The sequence below is a fragment of the Symphalangus syndactylus genome, chromosome 18 (assembly GCF_028878055.3).
Source record: "Symphalangus syndactylus isolate Jambi chromosome 18, NHGRI_mSymSyn1-v2.1_pri, whole genome shotgun sequence".
Taxonomy (NCBI): domain Eukaryota; kingdom Metazoa; phylum Chordata; class Mammalia; order Primates; family Hylobatidae; genus Symphalangus; species Symphalangus syndactylus.
Window position 1 is genome coordinate 79,363,835 of NC_072440.2, and position 18,274 is coordinate 79,382,108.

Sequence of the window (18,274 nt, forward strand, 5' to 3'; positions counted from 1 at the left end):
TTAGGCTTTTGTGCTTCAAAGTGCGCAATCAATAGAGAGAAAAAAAAAACTTAACAGAATGGGAGAAAATATTTGCAAATCATTTGTCTGACAAGTGACTTGTAGCTAGAATATAGAAAGAACTCTTACAACTCAATGATAAAAGGATACATGACCCAATTTTAAAAATGAGTAAGGATGTGAATAGACATTTCCCCCAAAGAGGATACACAAATGGCCAAGAAGCATGTGGAAAGATGCTCAACATCATTAGCCATCCAAAACACGCAAATTGAACCACAATGAGATGCTATAACAGAATAGCTATAATAGCTATAATAAAACCATTCAAATAGCTATAATAAAACCCTCCAAAACACGCAAATTGAACCACAATGAAATGCTATAATAGAATAGCTAGAATAGCTATAATAAAAAAGACAGCTAGCAACAAGTGTTGTCAAGGATGTTGAGAAACTGGAACCCTCATACATTGCTAGTGGGACTATATAATGGTACTTTGTTTTTTAGTTGTTGTTTTTTTTGTTTTGTTTTGTTTTTTTGAGACAGAGTCTTGTTCGGTCATCCATGCTGGAGTAAGGTGGCGCAATCTCTGCTCACTGCGACCTCCACCTCCCAGGTTCAAGTGATTCTCCCTCCTCAGCCTCCTGAGTAGCTGGGACCATGGCATGCGTCATCACGCCCAGCTAATTTTTGTATTTTTAGAAGACATGGGGTTTTACCATGTTGGCCAGGCTGGTCTCGAACTCCTGGCCTCAAGTGATCCACCCGCCTTGGCCTCCCAAAGTGTTGGGATTACAGGCGTGAGCCACCACACCCAGCCTAAAATGGTACTTTGGAAAACAGTCTGGCAGATCCTCAAAATTCTGAACATAGAGCTACCATACGATCCGGCAACTCTACTACTGGCTATATAACCAAGAGAAATGGAAACATATGTTGGTCTCAAACTTATAAACAAATGTTTATAGTAGTGATATTTATAATAGCCAAAAGGTGGAAACAATCCAAATGTCTACCAACTCATGAATGGATAAATAACATGTGATATACCCATACAATGGAATATTATTTGGTCATAAAAAGGAACAAAGTACTGAAGCATGCTATAACCATGCATGAATCTTGAAAACATGAATCTAAGAAAGAAGCCAGTCACAAGAACCCACAAAATGTATGAATCCATTTATATGAAATGTTCATAATAGGTGAATCTATAGAGACAAAATGCACATTAGTGTTTGCCTAGGGCTGAGGGGAGGGTGTTTGGAGAGAAATAGGGAGTGACAACTAATGGGTACAGGGGTTTCTCTTTAGGGTAATAAAGATGATCTAAAGCTAATTGTAGTTGATGGTTGCACAATTCTAACTATACTAAAAATCATTGAACTGTATATATTAAATAGGTGAATTATATGGTATGTGAATTATTATCTCATAAAACTATCAAATATAAAAAGACTCCACCCTAAAATAACTTTCTAGTAATGCAATTAACATAGGCAGGACATACTAGTGAATCACAAAATATACATGATACTTTGCTATACATTCAGTGAAGTATATTTTTAACAAGAAAATTGTTTTATCAAAATTATTTCCTAAATGAAACCATGAAATATTAACTTATTTCCAGATTTATAAATCCTATACCTTGAGGTATGACCTTCCCTCAAATGTACACTTTCCTCCAACACAAAAGGAATTGCTGTTCTGAACCATAGAGTACAATTTCAACAACTTAGAGAGTAAAGAGCCATGTAAGGACAGAAGATCAAACAAACTTACATCGGGTTCTAGAGTCACACAGCGCTGAAATGCCTTTGCTGAACCTTGATAGTCTTCCAAGGCCAAATAGGCACAGCCGAGAGAAAACCACACCCCGAGCTGCAAAGACCAAAAGTCAGTCATTCAAACACACAGAAACATTTACAGAATGTAATCTGAAAATTATTAAGATACTATCAACAAACACACTCCTAGAAAGAATGCGGAGCTATATAATAAATATTTGCCTTACATTTAGTTTAAATGTAGAATATTTGGCAATGGAGGTAAATTTTTCCATATAATTTTCAATGCTAACACTGAAAACATGTGCAATATTATTGCATATGTTTCGCAGAAAAAGTCCATACTTTGTGTTAACCAAACTCCTTACTGGGCATGTTGGCTGTGGGTTCAATCAGCTGCAGAGCAAAAATATTGGAGAAAAGAAACTGGATGGTTGCATCTCTACTGAACATGTACAAACATTTTTTTCTTGTCATTATTCCCTAAACAATACAACTTACATAGCATTTGCACTGTGTTAGGTACCATAAGCAATCAAGAGATGACTGAAAGCATACAGGAGGATGTACGTAAGTCATATGCAAATACTACAGCATTTTATACAATGGACATGAGCATCACGGATTTTGGTACTGGGGTTGGCGGGGGGATGCCTGGAAGCAATCCCCCATGCATTCTGAGGGGCCACCATATACAAAGTATCAGCAGATTCACAACTGATGAATGTATTACAAACTCAAAAAAAGAAATTTCTGTTTTCATCTTCAAACTAGACCACAAGAACTTCTGCAGCTTAACCAAGAGCCAAACTGCCCTAGCATATATCTGCTTTAGGCATGCCTGAAAATAATTTAGAAAAAGGAGGTTCAGAATCTGGATTATCAAATAGTTACTCAAAATGTAAAGTATGACCTAAGCCAATTAGATTTGTAAACACTGAGATTTAGAAAACAGATAAACTAGGAAGTAGCAATTCAGATTACCAAAAAAAAAAAAAAAAAAATCTGTATATCATAAGGTTTCCTTAAAATCCAATAGCCTCTGTCAAAAGGGAGATAAAACTAACAAAAATTCGGGTGGGTGCGGTGGCTCACGTCTGTAATCCCAGCACTTTGGGAGGCCGAGGTGGGTGGATCACTCTAGGTCAGGAGTTCAAAACCAGCCTGACCAACATGGTGAAGCCCCATCACAACTAAAAATACAAAAATTAGCCGGACGTGATGGTGTGCACCTGTAATCCCAGCTACTCGGGAGGCTGAGGCAGGAGAATCGCTTGAACCTAGGAGGTGGAGGCTGCAGTGACCTGAGATTGCGCCACTGCACTCCAGCCTGGGCGACAGAGCGAGACTCCATATCAAACAAAACAAAAACAAAAAAACAAAAAACTAACAAAAATTCAATGGAATTAGTCAGAAATGCAGCTATTATGAGTTGTTTTCCTTCCAGACAGTCAGCAGAGCCAACTTTATAAGCAGATTGAAGTCTCCTTTCTTACTGACTTCCAGAAAGGCAATGAGCCAGCTGTCAGATTTACTTGGACAGTTTAGGGTAGGAAAGAAAACGAGGTACTCTGTTATCTATCCACAGTCTTCCATAGAGGCAGAGTAGGAGGCTGCCTCTACAGCACTCCTCCTTCAGCCATTCCCACAAAACTTGTTCCATATGGCTAGCAGAGGCCTGAAAGTTCTTTAAGCAGATAAAGATTTTTAGCCAGTAATTAGAGATAAAGCTTAGAAAGCAAGCAGACTTGGGCCATTTAACACTTTGCCATGAATTCACAAGAGGCTATAAATAACTGTTATCAGGAGCCTTTATGGAGAACAGATTTTGTTAGAGGGACAGGTAATGACTGAAAAGAGGATGGATATATGTCCACTGGGAGGGGGCAGAAGCAGAGGTACTAGGTTGAAACTAAAAGTTAGAAGTTTACTTTTCTGAATCATGGGACTTTCAACAACCTAAAAATGAGCTCACCACTTTGCTTTCATCTGTTTTTTAATAAAATTAAATGAAAAGAGCTTCAATGCACCAAACCACACTTGCTGAACATTCTGAGAGTACCTAAAGTCTGATGCTAACATGTAAAACAAGCTGTCTAAACTCCAACCAAGTAAAGTTTCAAAATCTGTGTATTATATTTCATCAATGTTAAAGTATACTTTTTTCCCCGCCATTTAACATTTCTGAAATAGAGATGCATCTGAAAAACCAATAGCTTGTCAGTTTTATTGGCAACATTTTTTTTCTATACAAAGTGGTACTTAAAGGTACTTCTTACAACTGATGGCATCTTAGATACAAAGAATTATGATACCAAGTTTACTTGGAATAAGGGATTCTTATTTTGAGACTAAATCAAGAACAATAAGAACTGACAATAAGAACTGACCTCAAGGTCCTCAAAATGCATGTGCTCTGCTTGTTTTCTGCATCAGCAAAGAACAAATACTATTTCCCATGTGTTGTTATAAAAACCACACGTGTGGCCAGGCGAAGTGGCTCACACCTGTAATCCCAGCACTTTGGGAGGCCGAGGCAGGTGGATCACGAGGTCAGGAGATCGAGCCCATCCTGGCTAACACGGTGAAACCCCATCTCTACTAAAAATACAAAAAAATTAGCCGGGCATGGTGGCGGGCGCCTATAGGCCCAGGTACTCGGGAGGCTGAGGCAGGAGAATGGTGTGAACCCGGGAGGCGGAGCTTGCAGTAAGCTGAGATGGTGCCACTGCACTCCAGCCTGGGTGACAGAGCGAGACTCCGTCTCAAAAACAAACAAACAAACAAACAAAAACACATGTAAATTCAAAATCTAAATAAAAACTTCATTTTTCAATCCATCTAAGAAGATTTACAAGGGTTCCAAACGTCCAAAATTAGCAATTACCTTCTAGCTCTAAAACAGACTGGTGATGAGGTTATCTTTTATTTTTAATTTTTAAAACTACTGAATGTTTTATAACCAATGTCTTTAAAACCAAAACAAATTTAATGAAAATCAGACAGATGACTTAATTTAACATAAAGTATTATGGTTCGCTTTTCTTTTTACTCTTGATTATTTTTGCAGTGTTTTAATACTTTGCATTTGAAGGAAAAATCCTAGGATCGTTAACTGCTAGGTTTTATCTACTGATGATAAGAAGGGAGATGAGCTTTGCATACAGTGGTGTTCTTTGAAATCATCCAATGGCTTTTCTTTTTTGAGGTCTTCACAATTTGGGGGACTATAGAGAATATTTGGTGCCTCTTTTACTTTTTTCTTTTTAAACTATTACTTAAACTGCTATTACCAATAGTGACTGGCATCTCAGTTCAGAATAGTCATACTCTTAAGAACAGAACATCATAAAAGAAAAACAAAATCAAAAGAAGCTTCAAAAAAAACCTCTCTCGATTCCTCAGAACATAGTTGTATATGTTTGGGTACAAAAATCTCTATCTTCTAGTCCAATGCTATCAGATAAAAGTATCATGCTAGTAGCCTCATTATATTTTCTACATTTCAAAAAGTCAAAGGAAGGTGGTCCACGCCTCTAATCCCTGCACTTTGGGAGGCTGAGGTGGGCAGATCACTTGAGGGCAGGAGTTCAAGACCAGCCTGGCCAAAATGGTAAAACCCTGTCTCTACTAAAGATACAAAAAAAATTAGCAGGCATGCGTCTGTAGTCCCAGCTACTCGGGAGACTGAGGTGGGAGAATCACTTGAACCGGGAGGCGGAGATTGCAGTGAGCCACAATCACGCCACTGCACTCTGGCCTGGGCTAAAAAATGAGACTCTGTCTCAAAAAAAAAAAAAAAAAAAAAAGTAAAAGGAAGGGTGAAATTTATTTTAATATTAATAACATTTTATTTAACTCTACATATCCAACATGCGATTACTTCAATATAATATTACTATACAAAGTTATTGAGATATTTTATATCCACTTTTTCACACCAAGTCTTTGAAATTTGATGTGAATTCAACACAGCATGGATCAATTTCAACAAGTCACATTTCAAGTGTCCATTGTTACACATGGCTAGTGGCTACCACTATTAACACAGTTACACTATTTCTCTAAAACACTGACATAGGCCCTGGAATACCTTGCATCCTTCCCTTTTTTTTTCCAGTAAAAAACTAGCTCCTTTGGCTGAGACCCTCCCTTCAGCTTCTTTCATATATTATAGTTACTCCTGTTCCTCTCTTTACAATAACAACCAAAATAATTAGCTCTTAATGAGCATCTGCTATGTGTGCCAAGCACTGACACCATGAGCTTTCCACACATTACTCATGCGTTCCTCACACCCACCCTGCAAGGTGGTCATTCTTACTCTCCTAAGAGAGGCGACAAAGAGTCAGAGTCAGTCACAGGCAGAGGAGAGGTTCGACCCAGTCAGTGTGACTCCAAAGACCGCATCCTCTCTGCCTCTGACAACACCATTCTGCCTATACACAAGCTATGATTTATGACAATACCATCCTTGTCACCAATAAAGAGAGAGGGGAAAACAGGGCAGTTAACATGTGCTGGGAAAACCCAAAAGATAATTCTTTAAGAACCAGGAGCATATCTCTTCCCCTACAAAGGCTCTTTTGATTGGGCTAGTCAGGTGGACAAAAGAAGACAAAGAAAAATGGGTGGCCAGAGGACGGGGCAAGAATGGAGGGAGATAATCACCTGATAGAGAGGCCCTGGTTGAGATTTCTGCAGAGCTAATTTCCAGGGCAAATCGTGAAGGCAAGCTGGCTGTAGGCAGGCAATAACCTTTAAAAGCTGACTGTCTAGTGTTTATCTCTCAGGGAGCCAATGGAGAAACACAAAAGCAGGCCAACTTTTTATTTTGAATGTGATAATACCTGTACTTAACCAATGGCTTTAAATTATTTTAAAAACAATTCACAAAGAACTCAAAAGGTTGAGAGCATGGTTTCTCTGAATTTCCCTCACAAAGCCCCCTAGAGGGTGATAGAGAAAGATGACTGGGATTCAAGTGGCTCTGAGTAACTGTTACGACCCTGGCTATGTCACTTAACCTGCCAGTCTCAGTTCCCCAAGTGTGAAATAAGCAGGGGTGGACTAGGCTAAAATTCCTGAGTTCTTCAGATGCCCCAGATTCTGAAAACCCAGAGGGGACTGGGTTCGAAGGTACATTATTGCCATCTAGTGGCAAAATAAAGACATTGACAATAGAATGGAATACAGAAGCACTTCAGTTTTATAGGGTTATGTCCTGATAAATGCATCATAAGTTGAAAATATTATTAAGTCAAAAATGCATTAAATTCACTTGATCTGCTGAACCTAATAGCTTCACCTAGCATACCTTAAACATGCTCAGAACGCTTACATTAGACTACAGACGGAGAAAATCATCTTGCACAAAGCCTATTTTATGTTTTTTAAAGTGTGGAGTATCTCATGGAATTTATTGACTACTATACTGAAAGTTATCAACAGAATAGATGTATGGGTACTCTAAGCATAGTTTCTACTGAAAGTGTATCATTTTTGCACCACCATAAAGTCAAAAAGTTATTAAGTGGAACTATCGTAAGTCAGGGATCGTCTGGTATTTAGAATTAGCAGGTTTGAAGAACTAGAGGGAATCAATTCAATTAGAGACCTTAGAAATCAATTCAAAAGAGATCTAGAGGAAAATGATGCTTATAAAGGAAATAACTGGCTTAAAGCCACACAATGGTTTCTCAACCCAAGTATGAAATATGTGTGCTGAAGACAGTGACTGTAACACTTATTAAACCTTAATAATTAAAATAAAAATTAAAGTTTGCTACCCTGAGGGCTAGCAAAGACTAAGCACTACTAGACAATTGGCATAGATAACTTTTATAATTAAAAAGTTAATTTTTACAAGGGTATTTAAGACACATCTGCAATGGGTACCACTTACGAGCCTACTATTCAAACTCCCTTCCTCCTGAAAGTTTCCACATCATCGATAATCAGTATTCACACTTTTGGCTAATTTCCCTCATACGATCAACTGTTTTGAATTTTTCTGTCACATATAATAAAGGTTAATGTAGAATAATCTAATCCTAAAGCCACACCACACTCTCCACTCTTTCTGTACCCCTGCCTCATTTCTGCGACCCCAAACACAGATGAGTTGTTGAATATGGTATCATTAAACAGGAAATGACCGAAGTGAAATCCAAGAGTGACATCAATGGTGTCTGATAGTAGCTTTTCCTAAAGTGATGATTGATGCTCATTTTTTTCCTAATGTGCACCGCCAACTCTTTCATAGCCAAGTTTCTCATTTACTAAATTCTAAGTTCTCCTTCCATGAGGAAATATAAATCTTAACCTGACAGCTTCCTGATCTCTCCAAAGGAATAATTTCTTCTATTTCAGTGTCTTCCCTTAAACTAAAGGATCAACTAAATTTTATACATACTTTTTCTTTTACTATAGGCTATTAATTACTGAATGCCCTTCTCTTAATTCTTGTCCTAGATTTGGTTACCACTGGTCTTTATATTTGCCGAGTCTTTTCAAATAATTCACAATGCAAAGTAACACAGGTGTTTATATGTCATCTGCATGTGAGATTCTCCTATTAGATATATCTCCCTAATTTTAGGCTACAGATAACGGGGCAACAATGGTTTTTCTGCAGTGCGACAGGCAGAAAAGAAAAGAACGACTATGTAACATCTATTATTGTGAACTTACTATGGGCCAGGAAATATGTTAGACACCTAACATATATTGGCTCTAATTTTCTCAGCAGCAAATCCAGGTAGAGATTATAAATTCCATTATTCAAAAGCTCAGAAAGATGAAGAGATCTGCCTTTGTTATCTTCCTCGGGATTACCAGAATTCAGAATCAGGTCTATGGTAGCAAAGCTTTCGGCCTCCCCACTATGCATCAGTCACAGCTACAGCCCAGATGTTATCACAGTACTCACATTTCTTGGCAGTTATGCAAGTTACACCTTAAGACTTTCATTCTGTACTGCTTACCAATATTAGAAGGGAAAAATAAAAAGGAAAGAATGTCTTTTTTTCTGTACATATTATTCACACATGTTCATCCTGTCCTCCCTATTGGAATGTGAGTTCCAACGTCCTGGAGTCTTCCCACCAAAAATAACATAAGTTCAAAACAGAAACGATATAAATCCATTTCAAATAAAAATATTTTATCCTTTCAAAAGCTAAAATGAAAGAAAAAGTTAAATCAAGGAAGAGCAGCATGTACAAACCACCAAGATGATTAAAATGTCAGAGTACTATATCGTAGAAGTCTGGTCTTATGTATAACAATGGCCTTGGAAAGGTCGGCTCAGTTAAATCCCTGGTCTTAAAGAGAGTCACTCACTAACATGTGCTGGATGGTTCCAAAACATCAATCTTACAACCTCACTTTGCTTCTGATGAAAGCCCCGATGGCTCTTCATTAAAGGATGAAAAAAGTTCAAACCTGACAGCCTGGTATTCAGGGCTTTTTATAACTTGACCTCAACCAAATCTGCCATTACTTCCTAGCATACTATGATATCCTCGAGGGCAAAATTGTGAAGAGGTTAACAGCAAGAGCTCTGGAATCAGAAAGCTCAGGTTGAAATCCCAGCTCCATCCCTCATAAACTGTAAAATCTAATACAAATTACTTAACCCTCTATTTCTTCATTTATGAAAGTAGGATAAAAACAATAAGTACCTCAGTGACTGCAGAGAATTAAAAATATATGGAAAATGCTTCTAGAACAGTACCTGGCACTGAGTAAATACTCAGCATTAGTTGCTATTCTCATTATTATAACTGAATAAAATATAAACCATCAAAACTGATAGTTACCAAGAAACTGCTCTCTGCAGGGTTGGTTTTTACATCTGCTAGTCTCCTTCCTTGAAACATATTTTCTCAATTTTTTCCACCTATCCAAATCCCAACCATTCCTGGTAGTTCACACCAATATTCACTTCCATCAGGCTTTTTCTGACCATTCACATCCTTATTTACAAGGCCACCCAAAAGCATTGCCAGGCACCCAAAGCATGTTGCCTATTTACTCAACTCCTTGGCTACACATAATGCTATTCATGCCTCCTCTCTCCATTTAACCTACATAAACCCCTGGAGGGCAGGAGTCTGTGTCTTAACACAATTCTCCTGTATCCCCCTCAATACCTCAATGGTTCACAAAGAGTTCATACTTACATAAGAGCTTAGAATATAGATGCTTAATGAATAGAAATAGCTATTATAATGTTAATGTTCTCATTTTCCAGTCTCATTTTTAATACTACTCCTTATTTCCAAAGCTAATACCTTCATCTCTTCTCCTCATTCCACTCTCCCCTAGAATGATATTCCCTATTTATCTCCCCCTCGCTCCTTACAACATTCTATCTCTCCTTTATCCACTGGAGTCTTTCATTTCTGCCTTCCTCCATGTAAAGGTCTCCAGTATCTTGAAATGTTTCACCTGACTTTTCTGTCCCTCTGAGTACAACACTCTACATTTGTCTGTCATCTCTCCGATGTGCTCCTAAAATGAACAGTCTATAGATTGTATCTCCATTTCTTCATCTATCACTCACCCTTTAATCTCCTGAATCTGTTTTTAAATGTCATTAGTGAGCTCAAAATCCAGTGACCTCTTCATAGCCCTCTGGACTTTATCACTACATGTGACATAACTCACTGACATATGCTCTTGTTTTAGGTGCCATGAACCCCTTGCTGGGGTTTCCTTCTATCCCTCTGACCAAGACTCCGATGTACTCTGAGTCCTACTTCACCGGTGCCATTTCTCCTATCTTCTTCCAACTGCAGGAGATGCCCAAAGCTCAGGACATTGCCTGTTATTCTCTTCCAACACAGTTTTCCATGAAGAACTCACTTTCATGGCTTCAAGTAACTTCCAGAGAAAAGCCCCATCTGCATGCTCAGGCCTCACTGTTGGGCTTCACTAGGGCTTTTATCTCCAACGGACTAGCAACCATCTCTGCTACAATACAGCACCATCTCCTCATATTCAACATCCAAAACCACATCACCTTGCTGGCAAAAGATATTTTCCCTTCCTCCTAAATTCCCTATGGCTATCAATAGAGACATTTTCCTTTTTAATCAGACAGTTGAGAAAACTGGCCTCCTCTCTGATTCCAACGTCTCCCTCAATACTGCCAGCCCAATGTGTAAGTCCCAGAAAATTTCCTCTGTAATGAGGCTTCAGTCATTCTATCTTTTCCATGCTTACCACTCAAGCCACTGATAACTCACCCATGATATTCATTCCTTATTTAAACTTCCCATAATACCACTTTTGTGATGTTACTTTTTAGTTCAAAACCACAATAGGCTCCCACATCTACAGGGTTAGATAATCTTGATACAGGGCATTTAAGGCCCTTTGGAAACTAGTTCTGTCCATTATCATTTCCTGGCAGAAACTCTCTGTTCTCTGTTGATAGGTTGACATAGCACAATTCATAACCACATCCATATCTGATATACAAGTACTTGATAATGCTTAGTTAGGCAACCACATAATATAATGTACAAACTGCAACACGTTTGAAAGTGAACCAGAGCACTAAAGAAAATAATTTAAATTATATGGTTTAAATAAACATATTTATCAACCAACAAACTGTTGATCAATAAATTGGTTTTACTCCATCTGGGGACTTACAAGATGATTCTATTCAAAAATTATTTTCAAAAACAAAATTATTGAAAAATAAAACTATATTAAAGTAAAAAAATTTTATTGCTAATTATGTGAACATTAAAAAATAATAAAGGAGCATTAATCAAGCTGTACAATTACAATTTTGTATATTTCCATAATCTACTACAGAATTAGAATTAATTATTCTGAGTAGACATTCATATGGTTTCATCAGTGTTTTAGTCATATTTTATGCTAATACCATGTCATTGATATTTTACTAATGAATATATTTTTTCAATATGATCTTAGTATTTTTTATTTTTTCCTAAGATTACCTGCTACTTCAAAGTTGTTCTTTATTGTTAATTGTCAGATTCATTGTTTATACATTTAAAATTGTTGAAAGCTTTTATTGACTCTTCTCTAGGGGACACAATAATTTTAATTGAAAATATTATTTCGAAGTATACTGATGTATCTGGTAAGCTCAGAGCAACTTCTGCTAAATAGAACATATTCTTAATTCTAGCTTTGTTAATATTAAAACTTATAAATATTCGCTTAGTATCTTTTGGCTTCCATTTAGGGTACTTTTCTTCAACAAATATTTTTAACAAGACAAAATGTATCAAATATGCTGTCTCTATTTATTGTATTTTTTTGTAATGTTTCACCAGATTTAGATGCTGCTAAATTACAGGCCTCTATTACAGTCTGTTCTAGTAAAGGATATAAATTTATTCAATCAAAATCAGAAACTCAATCAAAAGGTTCTTACAAATTATTACTGATGTTTAAGTGCAATGGTATTACAGCTTTAAAAAATTCCCTATTTCTTAGAAAAATATACTCAAATTTTTTTTAATGAAACGATTTGAGGTATGGGATTTGCTTTAAAATGATATGAAGCCAGGGATGGTGGCTCACGCCTATAATCCCAACACTTCAGAAGGTCAAGGGGGGCAGATCGCTTGAGGCCAGGAGTTCAAAACAAGCCTGAGTAACATAATGAAACTTTGTCTCTACAGAAAATATAAAAATTAGCCGGTCGTGGTGGTGCATGCCTATAGTCCCAGCTTCTCAGGTGGCTGAGGCAGCAGGATTGCTTGAACTCGGGAGATGAAGGCTGCAGTGAGCAGAGATCACACCACTGCACTCCAGCCTGAGTGACAGAGTGAGACCCTGTTGCAAAAATAAATATATAAATAAATAAATAAATAATAAAGCAATATGAGGTGAAGTAGGGAAATACAAGTAAAACAACATCAGCCATTTTTCCAACACTGTGTGCTTACTTCGTGTTTCTGTCACATTTTGGTAACTCTCACAATATTTCGAACCTTTTCATTATTATTACATTTGTTATGGTGATCTGCAAACCGTTATCTTTGATGCTACTACTGCAATTGTTTGGGGGCACCACAAACTGCACACATATAGGACAGTGAACTTAACTGATAAATGCTGTGTATGTTCTGACTGCTCCACTGACCAGCTACTCTCCTATCTTCTCCCTCTCCTCAGGCCTCCCGCTTCCCTGAGACACAACAATATTGAAATTAGACAATTAATAACCCTACAGTGCTTCTCAGTGTTCAAGTAAAAGGAAGAGTCACACATACCCTACTTTAAATCAAAAGCTAGAAATGATTAGGGACTGTGGATCACAAAAGAACTAGAAGAGAGGCCTTTGAATGTCCTTACCAAAAAGAAATGATAAATGTATAAGGTGATCATCATGCTAAATACCCTGATTTGATCATAATACAACATATACCTGTATTGAAACAGAAAATTGTACTCCATAAATATGTATAATTACAACATATCAATTGAAAAGAAAGCTAGAAATGATTAAGTTTAGTGAGAAAGGCATGTCGAAAGCTGAGATAGGCCGAAAGCTGGGCCTCCTGTACCAAACTGTTAACCAAGTTATGAATGCAAAGGAAAAGCTCTTGAAGGAAATTAAAAGTGCTCCTCCAGGGAATACGCAAGTGATAAGAAAGTAAAATGGCCTTATTGCTGATACGGAGACAGTCTGAGTGGTCTAGATAGATCAAACCAGCCATAACATTCTCTTCAGTCAAAGCCTAATTCAGAGCTAGGCCCTAACTCTCTTCAATTCTGTGAAGGCTGAGAAAGGTGGAGAAGCTGCAGAAGAAAGTTTGAATCTAGTAGAGATGGTTCATGAGGTTTAAGGAAAGAAGCCATCCCCATAACATAAAAGTGCACAATGAAACAGCAAGTACTGATGGAGAAACTGCAGCAAGTTATCCAGAAGATCTGGCTAAGACCATTGATGAAGGTGGCTACACTAAACAGATTTTCTAGGAAGACAAAACAACCTTCTTTTAGAAGAAAATGTCATCTAGGACTTTCATAGCTAGAGAGAAGTCAATGCCTGACTTCAAAGGACAGGCTGACTCTCCTATTAGGGGCTAATACACCTGGTGACTTTAGGCTGAAGCCAATGCTCATTCACCACCCGAAAATCCCACAGCCCTAAAGAATTAGGCTAAACCTACTCTGCCTGAGGACTGTAGGTGGAACAATGAAGCCCAGAAGACAATACTTCTGTTTACAGCATGGTTTACTGAATATTTCAAGGCCATTGTGGAGACTTACTCCTTAAAAAAAAAAAAAAAAAGATTCCTTTCAAAATATTACTGATCATTGACATAGCACCTGGTCACACAAGAGCTCTGATGAAGATGTACAAGGAGATTCATGTTTTCATGCTTGCTAACACAACAACCACTCTGCAGCCCATGGAACAAGGAGTAATTTAGACTTTCAAGTTTTATTATTTGAGAAATACATTTCATAAGGGTATATAGCTGCCATACATAGTGATTCCTCTGATGGATCTGGGCCAAGCAAATTGAAAATCTTCTGGAAAGGATTCACCATTCTGATGTTCACCAGTAAGAACATTCCTGATTCATGGGAGGAGGTCAAAACATCAACATTAATAGGAGTTTGGAAGAAGCTGATTCCAACTTTCATGGATGACTTTTAAGGGTTCGAGATTTCAGTGGAGGCAGTCACTACACGGGTGGCAGAAATAGAGAACTATAATTAGAAGGGAGCCTGAAGATGTGGCTGAATTGCCATAATCTCATGATAAAACTTGAAGAAATGAGAAGTTGCCTCTTATGCATGAATAAAGAAAGTGGTTTCTTGAGATGGAATTTGTTCCTCGTGAAGATGTTGTAAACATTGTTGAAATGACAAGGATTTAGAATATTACATCAACTTGATAGATGAAGTAGCAGCAGGGTTAGAGAAGACTGACTCCAATTTTGAAAGAAGTTCTGCTGTGGCTAAAGAGCTATCAAACACCACTGTATGCTACAGAGAAATCCGGCATGAAAGGAAGAGTCCATCTACGCAGCAAACTTCACTGTTGTCTTATTTTAAGGAATTGCCACAGCTACTCCAGCCTTCAGTAACCATCACACTCATCAGTCAGCAGCCACCAACGCTGAGACAAGACCTTCCACCAGCAAAAAGATAACTCACTGAAGGCTCAGATAATCATTAGGATTTTTTTTTTGGCAATAAAGTAGGTTTAAATTAAGGTATGTAGGGTTTTTTTTCTTTTAGACATAATGGTATTGCACACTTAATAGACTACAGCATAAACTCAACCTTTATGTGGGTGGGAAACCAAAAAATTCGCATGACTTGCTTTATTACAATATTCGCTTTCCTGCGCTGGCCTGGAACTGAATCTACAGTATCTCTGTGGTATGCTTGTACATATACTGTCCACAGTATCATACAATCTCACAAAGGCGAGTGACTGGTTGACTGAGGAGGAGGTTAAGGAAAATAAATTTTTAAAAAGGTAGAAGAGACTGACAAAAGTAAAGGAAAACTGTATGTGTGTTAAGTGGGAGATGGAAAAACTGATAGGACATAATATTTCTCTTTTTCAGTGCTAAACACACTGGTTTGATAGCTGAGTAATTTCTTTGGTGTTTACGTTTTTGCATAAAAGTAGAGTGTAACAGGAATAATAACTGCCTAAGAATAGGAATAAGAATATATATTTTAATTCTAGCTTCTGCCTGGGAAATTGTGCCTGGGAGATTTGGTCAGATTTCCCTCCCACTTTCTTCAGCTTTCACTATTCCACAAACCTCAGAAGTCTAAGGTTGAATTTAAGTAGTTTCAGAAGTCACTTGCAAAAATGAAACAAGTAGGTATAAGTGAATAGCTAGCAATCTCCAAAGCGTAAATATAAGTGGTACACGTCTTTTGGTTCTCTAATGAATGCACCATAGACAATGTATTTAGTTTTGCATCCCATCCCTGATATAAGACCAAACCCCTCTACTTTGTATAGGAGCTCTCATTTTTTAAACTTGAGCTCTCACTCACTTTATAGAAGTTCTTTGTTTTTATTTAAGCTCTCACTTTAAAATGCGCTTAAATCTAAAAGATGGACAATAGCCTTTTTTTCCCCCAACCCTTTCCAGATACAACTATTCTTATACCAATTTGACTTCAGAAAGTTATTACGACGTGCAGAAGCCATTCAAATACCACTTTTGGTTTGCCTAAATTTTGTTATTTAACCTATTTCTTTGGATATGTCTAAAAAAGAGGATAGAATTTTTTTTAATTTCATTTTTCTATTTTCCCTTTATTGCAGGTCTTAAAGGAGACCACATAGCATATAGGCGTTCTCCCTCCAGACAGTTCAAACTTGGTTCACAAGTTAAAATGAGTCTATAGTGTTCAAGTTTGCATCTTGTAGTAGTTCTGTACAATTACAACATCCAATGCCTGCATATTTTGGCATGGTTTACCACCCGCCTGAATTGGATCCATATGAGAAGCTCCAAAATATTCTCACATAACATCTGTTTATACTGTGACTCTGCTTTGAGCAATTGTCATTTCTTTGTCTATGTAAATAATTAATTCTAAATTATATAATGAGACCAGCAAGCCCTGTCAAGTTCTCCCCTGTGACTTCCCTCACTTCATCCCTTACTTCCTATTAACCCTCTCACACTGAGAATTGCCATGGCTATTGGGCCGGGCGCGGTGGCTCACACCTGTAATCCCAGCACTTCGGGAGGCCGAGGCAGGCGGATCACAAGGTCAGGAGTTTAAGACCAGCCTGACCAACATGGTGAAACCCCGTCTCTACTAAAAATACAAAAATTAGCTGGGTATGGTGGCATGTGCCTGTAATCCCAGCTACTTGGGAGGCTGAGGCAGGAGAATCGCTTGAACCTGGGAGGCAGACGTTGCAGTGAGCTGAGAAGCCGAGATCGTGCCACTGCACTCCAGCCTAGGCGACAGAGTGAGACTCCATCTCAAAAAAAAAAAAAAAAAGCCAAAAAACTAAACTATTGCTACAGTCTCTTAACTCAGCCTCCATCTAGAATCTCCTACAGCCAGTGTTGCCAAAACAATATTCCTGAATTGCCTCTTTATACACCACAATCCTTCATTTAAAACAAAGCTCCAAAGAAATCAACCCTTTAATGGCTATCTGTCAAATAAAAAACCCAACGGTTTAGCCTCACATTGAAGACGTTTCACAACCTGGCTCCAGTCTAGGTTTCCCACTATAACTGCCCTACTTCCTTCTACCCTAAAAAACTAACCTCTTCACCAAACCTCTGTTCCCACTTCCCACAACACACACACACACACACACACACACACACACACACACTTCTCTCTGTTTCTAGAGCTTTGCTCATACTCTTCACCTGCCTAGAATACCCCCACCACTGCCCTTCCTTTGCCTATTCAAGTCCTACCTGTCTTTCAAAGCCAACTCCAACATCCTCTCTTCATTGTCTACCAAAAGTAGAAATGTTCCCTCTGGCCTCTATATAACTGGTGCTTTACATATAAATTGCTAGGTATTTCTTTGATGCATCATATTGTTAGCTAGTTCTGTCTGTGTTTGCTTCACTAGATTTCCATGGTACAAATGGGACTATCTGCTGACCTGCTGCTATGTCTTCATTCTTTGGCTCAGTGCTATGTGCAGGGCAGACAATTAGTATATATTTGAATGAAAAAAAGTAGTTGAAGATACTATTTATTCACCCATTTAACAAATATTAATTGAATATCTGATATGTACAAGGCACTTTTATAGGCCTTGCATTCTAGCGAAGACAAAACAGAACTCTTTTAAAAAGTAAGCTATACGTATGTAAGTGCTATGGAAAAAAATAAAGCAGGGAAGGAAAATTAGGAGTATAAGGTAGGGGTATGATTTTAAATAGAACGATCGTGGAAGGCCCCTCTGAGAAAGTGACCTTCGAGCAGACTTGAATGAGATATCTGGAAGAAGGACATTCCAGGCAGAGAAAGAGCAAGAGGAAGACCCTGAGGCAGGAATGTGCCCGGCATATTCAGAGAACAAAGAGGGCAATGTGGGGTGAGAAAAGGGGAGAATTGGAGGAAGGAGGAAGAAGTGCCAGGAGCTAGATGCTGGGGGAAATCTTGAGAGCCATTAAGAGACTGGGTATTACCATATCTGACCTGAGTTTGAAAGATAAATGTAGATGTCCTTTGAGAATAGGCAGATGGGCAAGGAGAAAGGCAGGAAGACCAATAAGGAGGTAACATAATTAATCAGGTGCAAGACAATGGGGATTTGGACCAGGATGACAGGAGGTGGTAAGAAGCAGTCTGATTCTGGACATATTTTGAAGGCAGACCTGCTAGGACTTGCTGATCGATTAGATGTGGGGTATAAGGGTAAGAGGAATTAAGCATGACTCCAAGGTTGGATGGGGTTGTTATTTATAGGGATGAGAATAAGCTTGGGAGGAAGAGGGATTAGGAATGGG

General features: G+C 38.1%; 1 protein-coding gene across 1 annotated transcript in view; it reads right to left on the bottom strand.

The window, feature by feature from the left end:
* Window positions 1-18,274, bottom strand: part of TTC27 (tetratricopeptide repeat domain 27) — a 196,288-nt gene that overhangs the window by 40,935 nt on the left and 137,079 nt on the right. The window contains exon 14 of the mRNA XM_055253546.2: window positions 1,789-1,887. Within this exon, the coding sequence (XP_055109521.1) occupies window positions 1,789-1,887 (99 nt within the window). The remainder of the gene's footprint in view (window positions 1-1,788; window positions 1,888-18,274) is intronic.